The sequence below is a fragment of the Lissotriton vulgaris genome, chromosome 12 (genome assembly GCF_964263255.1).
Source record: "Lissotriton vulgaris chromosome 12, aLisVul1.2, whole genome shotgun sequence".
NCBI lineage: Eukaryota > Metazoa > Chordata > Amphibia > Caudata > Salamandridae > Lissotriton > Lissotriton vulgaris.
The window spans coordinates 501,628,052-501,640,216 of record NC_141700.1 but is presented as its reverse complement, the minus strand read 5'-3'; the positions used below and the strand labels follow the sequence as shown (position 1 = coordinate 501,640,216).

General features: G+C 44.7%; 1 protein-coding gene across 1 annotated transcript in view; it reads left to right on the top strand.

Moving 5' to 3' along the window:
- The window catches only part of EDC4 (enhancer of mRNA decapping 4), an 841,744-nt gene that overhangs the window by 268,344 nt on the left and 561,235 nt on the right, over positions 1 to 12,165 (top strand). Inside the window, exon 13 of the mRNA XM_086945254.1 lies at positions 7,957 to 8,029. Within this exon, the coding sequence (XP_086801380.1) occupies positions 7,957 to 8,029 (73 nt within the window). The remainder of the gene's footprint in view (positions 1 to 7,956; positions 8,030 to 12,165) is intronic.

Genomic DNA, 12,165 nt, shown 5'->3' with positions numbered 1-12,165 from the left:
TTTGGCTGTCAGTGATGCACTCTGGCGCCCTACAGAGGGTATATTCCATAATTCATACATTTCTCTTAGGTATCCCCTGTCTAGGTCCACTCCCATTATTCTACCGGCACCAACATTTCCAGGCCCCCAGAAGTGTCCCCTTCTTCGCCCGCTGTGTCCTTGCGCTCCTGTAAATATATTCGTAACGGTTCCTAAATGTCTCGAGGGGAGACGTGAGTGGCATCAACTCTGCATATACAGACAATTGTTCCTGGCAATATATGAGGTCTCTCATCCAATCCTTGAACTTGGGCGCTCGCCTTCTCCCACATTTGCAGGCCACCCTGTATTTCCTATGGGTGCCTTAAAAACTCTGGTATATCCCAACAGTGTGGTGGGCGGGGTTTGGTTATTTGTTCCCCTGTCATCTGTCTGAGAGTGTCTGTCACCGCCGTCCAGTATGCTAAAACAGAGGGGCATTCCCATGCCAAATGTAACAAGCATTTGCAATGCAATAGGTCTCGCATTAGGAAAGTGTGAGCTATTGGTATTGTAAATGACAATTTTTTTTAATATGTGTTGGCTTTGAAAATATATAAATTTGAAAATATATAAAAAAACGAGTGACGTGATGGTGCCCCCGAGTGACGTGGTGGTACCCCGGAGTGACGTGGTGGTGCCCCGGAGTGACGTGGTGGTGCCGAGTGACGTGGTGGTGCCCCGGAGTGACGTGGTGGTGCCCCGGAGTGACGTGGTGGTGCCCCTGAGTGACGTGTTGGTGTCCCTGAGTGATGTGGTGTTGTTCCTGAGTGATGCTACATGACAGTCATGAAGCTGACATTTTTTGTGCAATGTGATATGCGGGTTCCAGTGACGGACAGCGCGAGAGAAGCTGCAAACTGATGGAAAGCCTTTCGCGAGCTGGGTCCGCCGGAGGCTGAGGTGAGGTGGCAGTTATGTTCATGCTATATGATGAGTTCCACTTTAAACATTCAATGACGGACGGAGTGGGCGGTCTAGCAGCAAAGTTTTGACCTGTCTCTAAGTTGACCGCCGTTCATGACTCTGTCACTGTGCATGCGCAGTCCACTTTCGCTGTCCAGTTTGAGGTCCTGTGTGTGAGAGTGCCGGTGTATAATACGTGGATGACTTCGACGTACTGAGGTAAAGGAAACAAGCTTAACTGACAAACAACCATGCTTTACCTATGCCTTTTTTTATCCCACTACATTGTATCTTAACTAATAAATATTGTGCATAACATTCGGCTATATGTTAAACCAGCAAATGTGCAGATTAGCACGAGACTGACAGTCTTCTACATAGAAGAAGGGGAAGGCCGGTGTGCAACGGCATTTGTGAGAGCGCACATAGTGCCGGCTGTGTTTCGTAGGGCTGACGAGGCTTAAGTGGCAGCGCTCAGAGGCACTTGTATTCAGGCAGCTGCGCCGTAATCTGAGATTTGCCAGTCTGCTGAAAGTTGAGTGTCGCTTCTTTGACAGAAGCGTCCCACGGAGGAGAAATGAAAAGTTACGCTCAAGTGTGACTCGGAACCATGTGGTCCTGCATTAAAAGTGACGGCTGTTACGAGCTCCATTGGGTGGGGGATAATTCTGCCTCCTAGGAAGTGTTGTTGCTTGCTGCTCATAAATATTGAACAGCAGCTCCAATTCAGTTTCAGCTTACCCTTAGTGCTGCTGGTGCAGAGCAGTTCGGTCTCTGGTAGAGCTATGTGCACGAAGCGGCACTTGAGTGTTCTAGCTGTAGGCACGGTAAAAATAAAAAATAAAGTTAAACAAGTGCAGCCATAAATCTGGCATTGTTCTTTCCTATTATCTTTGCTGCCTGTCCAATTCAGGGAGCATTTGTTTCTTTCGGGTATTTTTAAGGGCTGCACGTTATGAAAGAAAATGTTAATTTCCTCTGCATCTGATTCGCAACTAAATAAATTGAGAGGGACAAGCCGCGTTGCACCTCTGTCTTGGAAGGCAGATTGTGAATTGACCCAAAGTTTGGAATCTGACATAAAGCAAAGATGTGGTTAATGGTGAACACTAGCAGGGAAAGTCAACAGCACAAACTTTTCGGGACATCTCTTGGCTAACAATTTACGTTTCCTTTTGAAAACCCTTGATGCTGCTAGCCAGGGCAAGGTTTGCAGAGGCTCCTGCGAACTGTAGTAACCCTTGGATCGGAAAAAATATCCACATTCAACGATGTGCAACGTGTAAAGAGAAGTGCAAAAGGTTTGGCAGATTTCTGCAGGCACAGCTGTTTAACTGCACAGGTGTTTAAGGTCCAGACCGTTTGTTGTAAAGAGCCATGACTAAGTATAAACATTTGCGTGAAACTGAGAAGTTACTGAACTGGCCGCCGCGAAAATGCAAGAAACTTAGAAGGACAAGCTCTCGGCATTGCGTGGCGGGTGGGCGGGGGAGCAGGGGAGCGGCGTTCCTTTGAAGTCGGAAGGGTGGGAGGGAACAAGCATATGGGGTGGTAGGGAACGAGCATATGGGGTGTGAGCGATAACAAAAGTAAAAGGGGGAGCAGGAAGTGAGGCGGAGCGCGCGCTGGCGAAGCTTCGCGCTTCAATGCATCACATGCACTGGGCATAATCCGCACTCCAAAACCTCTTGGTAGGATTTGCTGGTGGCCCTCTATATCTCTCGCCAGCAATGCACAAGCGCATTGGCAGGCGAGACCTAAAAAGTCAGCTCCTTCCCTCCCGCATCTTTCACAATTGTCGTTCTCCCTAAGCCTGAAGTGACACAATCGTGCCGGAGTGTAATAAAGTGGGTGCTGTGGTGGCTATTAATTTGGGTGGTTCGGTACAGCATGGATACTGTATGTGTAGGGGAGGACCGTTGCAAAAAGGCATGTAAAGGAGCGGAGGTGAGGGTCTTGGTGCGATAGTCTGGAGTAGCAGATTTTACATCATGCTCACAATGATGTTGCCTGAGCTTGGGCGCAAGCTGCTCCATGGCAAGAGCGAATTGGTGAGTGGAGAGTAGGCATCCTTGCCTTTCCCTCTCGTGATATGGAACCTGGGGGAGCATGTTCCATTATTGAGAAGTTTGGCTTGTGGCTTTGTGTATAATAGTTGGATCCAAGCAGGGAATGGGGGGGGATCCCATTCTCACCAGTACACTGGCCAGATAGTCACATTCAAGTCAAGTCAAGTCAACATTTATATAGCGCACTACATACCCAGAGGGTTTCAAGGCGCTTAGGAAGGGGAGGTGGATTATTTGTCAAATATCCACGTCTTAAGCTGCTTTCTGAACGCTAGGTGATTCTGGGTGAGGCGAAGGTAAGCAGGGAGTGAGTTCCATGTTTTGGCAGCCAGGTATGAGAAGGATCTGCCTCCCATGCTGGACTTGTTGATGCGAGGTACAGTGGCGAAGGCTTGGCTGGAAGAGCGAAGTTGGCGGGAGGGGGTGTAGAAGGACAGTCGAGAGTTGAGGCAGTCTGGTCCGATGTCGTAGAGTGATTTGTGTGCGTGGGTAAGCAGTCGGAAAGTGATCCTCTTATTGACGGGTAGCCAGTGGAGGTCTTTAAGGTGACCAGAGATGTGTTCGTTGCGTGGGATGTCTAATATGAGCCTGGCTGAGGCGTTTTGGATTCGCTGTAGTTTCTTCTGGAGTTTAGCGGTGGTACCTGCGTAGAGGGTGTTTCCGTAGTCCAGTCGGCTCGTGACTAAGGCGTGGGTGACTGTTTTCCTTGTTTCGGAGGGGATCCAGCGAAATGTTTTTCTGAGCATGCGAAGAATGTTGAATCAAAGGCTTTGGTGGCATATAAAAAGACTGCCACCGCCGCCCGATCTGGCTCGATGTCCTGCATTAGAGCGAAGAGTGCACGGAGATTATGTGATGTTGCTCTTCCGGATATAAAGCCTGATTGGTCTGGTAACACTAGAGCAGTCATCAGAGGGCTGATTCTATTGGCAATCAGTTTGGCCAAGATTTTGGCATCGCAGTTGATTAGCGAGAGTGGCCAGTAAGAGTTGCATCTATCTCCTGGTATGCCTGGCTTGAGGGGCGATATGATGAGTGCCTCACGCATTGTTGGCGGTAGCTTACATGTCTCTCGCGCCTCCTCGTATACTTGCTTCAGAATAGGGATAAGGGCATCACTGTATGTTTTATAAAATTCGGTTGCTAGGCCGTCTGGCCCTGGAGCGCGGCCAGATTGCAGTTGCATAATTGCAGAGCGTATCTCCTCGTCCTCAAAATCCACTTGGAGGAATTCCCTCTGACCATCTCCAAGCCAACCTAGCGCTATGTCCTCCAAATAGGGCACACCCATCCATCAGTTGGTTCCTGTGTGTTGTGTATATCTTGGTATAAAAGGCATGGAAGGTATCTAGTATGTCTGGGGTGTCCCTGCAGACTCTGCCCTTGTGATCAGTAATTTCCAGTATAGTATTGTGGAATCTGGGTTTGCGAGTGAGCTCAGGAAAGGCCTTTCCGGGGTGTTCCCCTTCCCCATTTTGTCGGGCTCGGAATGATTTACAGCGGAATTTGCATTGTCTCTCTGCCGTATCTTGATATTCTGTCAATTTGTCTCTGAATTGCCCCTTCAAGTGAGAGCTTGGATCTTAACGCATTTGATTTTCGAGTTAAGTTCATTTTTAAAACGTCTGGTTGTATTGCGCATATCCCTCAATATGCCTCCCCCTTTTGCAATGCAGATTCCTCTAACGGTCATCTTGAATGCTTCCCATACTGTGGAGAACTGAGGGACTGTCAATATCACGAGGGAAGAAATCAGTGATCTCGTGTCCTAGCTCCGATTGGAATGGGACGCCTAGGAGAGCATTCAACGGCAATATCCAGTTTTGGTAGGGAGACAATGAGCAGGGAGGAGCCAGGGTTAACAATACCAGCTAGTGATCCGAGTATGTTCTCGTCAGGTGTCGAGCGGACATAAGCCATGTTTTGAGCCTTCTAATGATCAGCCATCCATCTATCCTCGACCACGTGGAGTGTGTAGAGGAGTGGCAAGTGCCCTCTCTGGCGGCTGGGTGTATACTCAGCCATGCATCTATCAGGTCATGGGCAGTGAAGATTTCTAATAATTGTCATTGGCCCCTATGTAGTGGTGTGGTTATGGGCGTTGGCGATCTATCGTTGGGTCTAGAGTTAAAGTCCTCCCACCCCTATGCCACATGAGTGGAGAACTTTGAAGAACTTAGGGGCGTTAATATTAGGGCCATAACATTAAGTGAGTGTGACGGATTGAGATAAGTCACCCCATGTAATACAGTATCACCCCTGAGAGTCAGCCATTTCTCCTATCGGTACGGATTGGACATTTTTCTTGATAAGTATTACCTTTCCCTCGAGTATAAGTGGAGTATGTCGAGCAGCATCTATACGGTGCCCCACTGGATGTGGCCGGGGATTTGGGGCCCATATGAGTCTCTTGAAGCGTTGCAACATGTATATTATGTTGGTCTAAGTATGCCAGAATGTGCCTGCATTTCCTGGGGTTTACGAGGCCTCTCACGTTTCACGTGGTTTGGTTATAGCTAGGTGGGGCCGGGTGCGTCATTTGTCATACGATTAGCATGTGATGTACGTTGCAGGTTATATACTGTATAAGCAGTGCAGTAGCTTAAAGTAAGGTCTGTGTTTAGTGTGGGTGAAACTGTCGCCAACTTTCCCTTTACTTCTTTAGGCTATTCACCATTTATGAGTGTACATTTACTCCGAAGTGGAGACTTGCATGTCTATACCCCGTGAATTCTTGGGATGAAGCCAAGTTTATTAGTGTACAGTTTACAAGGTACTAATTGTAACTTTTCACACAAATGTGGATATCTCCACCACCTGGTGGTGATCTCCCTGTGTTAAAGTATAGGGAAACGTTTACAAGTTAGAGGTCACAAAATATTTTAAGATTGATATTAATGCAAATCAATTTAAAATGTTTATTTGAAATGTAGAACAAAATAAAGAAATGATGCTACAGGATTTTTCATTTATTTTTTAAATTAAATATTGAATTCTGAATAGTAAATTAGAATGTATTTCTTAATAGTTAAGCAAAACACTTAACATATAAAAAGTATATTGTTTTATTATGTAGAAAAATTACTAAGTTATGTCCAGAATTAAATTAATATTTTATTTAAAAATTAGAATTGTAAATTTTTACATTTAAGAAAGATTCTTAACATGTTGTAATAAACTAAAGAAGGTGTTTTATACTCACATATACACACAGTTACACACTTTTGTAGACCATTAAAATAATTAATTTTTTTTAAGTTGATATAAGTTAATTTAACATTAGTTCCTATGATCTGTAATGTCAAGTCCTTGCTGCCATTATTGTCTATGGGAGGGTGTTATCGTACAGTGGTTGACCATGTGTGGACCTAACTCCAGCTCTACATTTCTGACTGCTTTGGGTCATTTTTATCTGTAGTAACAATAGAAGTGCAGTTTGCAACTTCTTTGATTTGCTGTCTACGGTGGTAGATGTCATTTTGGACTACTAGATGTCATTAAACAAGGTCACTTTTTTCATGTAGCTGGTTGGCTTTTGAACACATTGGCTCAGTTAGAGTTTTCTTGTGGGGCTGTTTTAGCAGAGATTTGTAAGGTGTGAATTCTGGAGGAAGAGTCATCAGTTAGAATTAAAATGAACTTACCTTAGGTAGCTACCTTTCTGATGGATACTTTTATCTTTATCCAGAGTCCTCGCAACTGCCCTACTCCCCTTTCTGAGGAGTGAGTTTACAGTTTTCCTTAAAGGGTTCCAAGTTAGCATTGTGTTCTGGTGCGTGCCTGTAAATTTCACCATGTCAGTCTTGTTCTCTTCTAAGGGTGCGAAGAAAAGGATTGGAAGTGATATCAAATCTCATAGTTGCACCTTACTTGGCTTTATGTCTCCATCTCTGGAAAGCGATTCAGTCCTGCGGCTTGAGTCTCTGAACAACACCTAACAGTTCAGGGGACTTATTTCAAGAGTTTTGGATCCATACTGGCACCTGCAAGGTATCTGTGGAACAATAGATTGTCGACCAGAAAGACTGTTACCCAAAGGTAACATTCTACTTACCCTGTCTTGCTTAGAACCATATTTGGGTTTCATGAACATAGGCACTTTTTTACACGTCCCCCTTTTTTCTACATTCCTTTTAGATTTTCATATCAACCAGATTGACTTACAAAGAAAATTTCATCATACATTTTTGTGAGGAGTGTTTTCATGTTTTTATCTAATATCCACAATAGATTTCTGGTCTTTTGTAAACGTTTTACTTATGGTAGTTTTGCACTGGTGAAGGTGGTATGAAGGCTTCCTATAGCTCACCATGTGGTTTGTTGCCTTCTGGAATACTATTCAAAGTCCCTTCAAGCCATATTTCCCATCCTGTTGGGCACAGTGCATCACTGGTTCTCTTCGGTGTCTCCACCCTTAAAATACCACCCTTAAAATATCATACTCAGTGCCTACACATTGGCTACTCGCTGTGCTTTTCGTAAACATTGTACATTGAATGAGCTTTTGAATTAGCGACTCAATTTGTCACACTAAAGTTCCTATTTAATTAAATGCCTCCGTTTGATGTTCATACTGCCTACCTGTCAGGCAGCATTCGGTTTTTCCTTTCTAAGAATGTAGTGCAAGGGGGATGAGACATTGAGGTCATGTAATGTTTGCATTTCTGTTCTAGGCAGACTCTCTCTCATTTAGCACATCTGCCATCTCTCTTCCTGTCCATATAGGTCTGTGGTAAAGACAAAAAAGGGAGTATTGGAATCTGGATGCTGTTCTTTGGAGTGTAGAGTGGAGAAAGAGTGGCTGTGCTTTATCTGGTGTTCAAACCAATTTATTTATGTGCTCATTCACCAGTAGGGATGTCCTTTTAGCTTAGGATGTAAGAGTACTGTTATCTTTGTGCTTAATAACTTGTGACTACTTGTTGCTCTAACGTGTTTCCTCCTTCTAATGTCTTGTTGGCAGAAGACTCCCCAGAACTAGGCGCTGAAGAATCTGCTGCAGGCATTCTAATAAAGCTATTCTGCGTTCATACCAAGTAAGTTGCTATACACACACAATGTCTGGGTGTCTTCCTTTTCCTGAGTTAATTTGATATTGAATGGATTATTTAAGGATTTCCTGAATGTATCAATATTTTGTGATCTAATATATGTTATGCCCATGCCAATGTCTAGAACCATACTTCAGAAGAATGTGGTCCATTAAGTAGATTGTACCGAAGATTACATCTGCTTTTTTTAAATGTATTATAGAGATATCGGCTTTAAACAAGTTTCAATAGTCTTTTGTCCCCCTGTTTGAGTTGTAACCAAATGCTCCATTCCATTGCTCGTTGTTGCAGTAATATTTAACGTGTAATCTGAACTATAATATTGCAAAAGTGCTATTGTCATTTGGGCTTTGGTTTGCTTGAGGTTCCTTGACTTGAAGGGCCTGAATTGTTAAGATTTAGCTTTTTACACTCTGTGACCACATGTGTCGCTCCGCAGGCATGTAGTAGAGAAGGGCGCTTCATATAGCTTTTATCAGTCTGTGGAACAATCCAGACCATACATCAAAACAATTGTAACCACGTTTGCTGGAAAGTGGACTGTTATGTGTGGTTGTGAGATCTCGCCATGTAATAATGTCACAATCTTTATCAGGTCCTGTTAGGTTCATTTGACAAACCTTAGCCAGGTCCTGGTTAGCTGTGGCACAGAGCTTAAGCAAAGGAATACGTGTAAATCATTTAGAAGTATGAAAACCGTTAATAAGAAGGAAACATAACACAATAAAAATTTGACAATTCATGGAAATAGACTATATCCTTATCCACATTGACAAAAATCTATTGAGGTGAACTGGAGACATTATTTTTCAAAGGAAAGTAAATTATGTTGTAACTTTACTCTTACATGCAAAAATAAATCTTTGCAAGCAGTTAGGAGCCAATGGGCTAAAACACCAGTTAGAATCTTTGATTAGCCACACCAGCTGGGGCCAGTCACAAGGACCACTCAGGGCCAAGGGAACAGTTTATCTGTTGTAGTTAGCAGTCTAAAGGTCCTTAGGGTACTCTTCAGTCCAGCCTAGAAATAGTCATGATGATGGGAATGAAGTATGCTGAGATGATGAAGAGATGCAGTGAGCTTTCCTGGGGCACCCTGGGGTCCCACAAACTTCATGTGTTGTCTCCGGCTTCAGGAATCGAAATTCACGTTGCAGCAGGAAAGCCCAATGCCGGTTCAGTTGCCAATAGTCAACTAGTCTCCCTGGTACAGCGGTCTCCAGTGTTTGCAGATAGTTAAGTTATTTTTTCTTGCAGGGCAACCAAAGCCCACTTCCACAACGGGCACGTGTCCCACAGACATGGCATCACCACAGACAGGTCAGGAGTCTGTCTCCCAGCAGGCCTTTCAGCACCCAGTGGTGGGCAGATGATCCTGGGCAGATTAGCTCTCAAAAGTGCAGGATTTCCTCAGCTTTTGTGGTCCTGCAGATGCAACAGAGAGTCAGACATTTGACTCTTGAAGTCACTCCTTTTTTTCTAGCACATATCACAACGTTCTCCACAAGTGGGTGCTGCAGGCTCAGCCCTCTCCTGCTTGGTACTCTGGTTCAACACATGTAGTCCAGTCTTTGGTGCAGCCTCTCCTTGCTGGGTTCAGTGGATAGCAGAGCAGTCTTTCTTTGATGATCTTCTTTCCAGCCCAGTAGTGATCTGAGGTCTCGGTGCCAATGTTATGCCAGTTACAAGCTTGTATGAGGGGGCATCTAACTAGCCAAAAAGCTGCCAGTTCCCTCAGATTACGCCACCGACTTGGTGACAATTTCCTGGCAAGTGTGGCATCCGGCTGTCCCATAGTGCACTATTCTGCCCACTCCCAACATGACTCGCATTTATCCTTCAAAGACTACTTCCGCTTTGAAGTTCACCATCTGGGCTCACACCCTTTCTGGCCATCCTGCAGGAGGAGGTCACATTGCTTCTCTCAGCAGATCATTTGTGCCTCTTCCTGCGAGTGTTCATGCTTGTCCATAGGAGGGTAGCAGGCTGTCTCAGGGACACCAGCTATTTGCAACAGAAAATGGCTATTAGAACATTTAGTTAAAGAAGTGGCAACTTTCTAAATTTGCCTTTTTCAAAATAGTTTCATGAATTCTGACTTGGGCTACAAGTCGGGTTTAATGTGGCTATTTTGGTAGTCCTGTTCAGAAGTTAGCATTGCTGTGTTGTTAGCGTGTAACTTCATAGTATCCATTTGGGCTACTAGTCTTGCCACTGTAAAAGTGACAATGTGGGATTTTACTGTCAGGACATTTAAAACAGTAATGTACCCTGCCTTTAGGGCTCTTGAGGCCTACCCTAGGGGTGTCTTATAACTACTAAAATGGAAGGTATGAACTTTACCATTGGTTCAGATTGCAAAGGCAAGTCAGCAGTTTAAATACTGCTCTACCAGTCTGCAATGGCAGCCTGGGAGTTATGCTATACTCTGTCACTCTTGTGATGGCACAACAAGTTCCTCAGTCCACAAGTGATATTTAACTTACAGGCTATACGAACATGTAAAACCAACTACTAGGTACTTATAAGTAAGTTAACTTAGGTCAATTGGGGGTCAATAATTTGCACATGTACTTTGTAAGTGTTAGAGGAATGATACTAGGGCCTGGTTAGCAGGGCCCAGTGCACTTGTTATGTTATGTTAAGCTACACTTGTAAAGCGCACTGACACCGTAGGTTTACTGGCGCTGAGATAATGATAGTGGGTGATGGCAGAGGGCTAGTTGGAATTCGAGAAGAGGCAGGTTTTTAAGCTCTTCCTGAAGCTCAGTAGGGTGTCAGAGGTCTTGATTCCTAGGGGGAGGGAGTTCCACAGTATGGGTGCCAGGTAGCTGAATCTGCGGCCACCCAGTTTCTTTAGTTTAACCACCGGGGTGGTTAAGAGGTGAAGGTGGGCTGAACGAAGATTACGGGCTGGACAGTGCGAGGTGATAAGAGATTTCAGAAAGGCGGGACACTTGCACTGCCGGGCCTTGTAAATTAGGCAGCCGATCTTAAAAGCGGCTCTTTGTTTAATAGGCAGCCAGTGCAATTTGGACAGAAGGGGTCTTGCTGACTGCCATTTTAGAACTTTATAAATGAGCCTTGCGGCCTGGTTCTGCACCATCTGGAGGCGATGAAGCAGGGACTTGGGTAGGCCCCAGTGAAGAGAGTTGGAAAAGTCAAGACGGGAGAGAACAAGGGAAATGACAATTTGCACCAATGCCTCATGCGAGAGTAGGTGAGAGATTTTCTGAATTTTACGTAACTGGAACATGGTAGCTGAGATGATGGCTCCGACATGGGTTTTAAGAGAGAGGTCGGTATCGATGGTGACGCCCAAGCTTTTTACCGAGCTCGACGGGCTGGGGGGCGTACCTAGCTCTTTTGGCCAGAACTGTGGGCCCCAATGAGCCGCGCTAATGCCAGGCAAGATGAGTCAGTTTTCTCCGGATTTAATTTGAGCTGGTTAGAAGCCATCCATTGTTGGATGTGGAGCATCAATGCCTGAAAATCAGATGCGGCATCAGGTGAGTCTAAGGGGAAGATGATCTGCATGTCATCTGCGTAATTGAGGACAGTGCATTTCCAGTTTCTCAATGAGTGGATTAATGGCCGGAGGTATAAATTAAACAATAGTGGTGAAAGGGAGGATCCCTGCGATACTCCACAAGTAGTGGGCATCTGCGTTGCTGTGAAGGGGCCTAGGTGGACTGTTTGCACTTCCAAGTCGAAAATCTGCAGCATTAGTCCAAATGTTTGGGTGTTATAAAAAAAGAGGCATTTCCCAACGAGGATCTTCCCAACCATTTGATCAGGTTAGTCCCACACGTGTAGCGCTCTTTCATAAAGCCCGTCACATGTGCCATTTAGTCCTACAGATGAATGTTGCTGCCTTCTTTGTACAAAGCCCCATAGCTTTGCTGTACTAAAGGGGAAAATATCAGTCCCAGAGCAATGCTAATTAGACACCATTTCCCTGAGGTCAAATGTTGCATCATGTAATTTTTTGTGTCACAGTGTTAATAGATTATCCCAACCAGTCTGTGTAAAAGCTGTATAGGCCATTATTTATTTTGTTTTGTCCTATGAACATCTTTTGGCTTATGTAGTGAAATGTTCCAAGACTGCATAGGTGGACT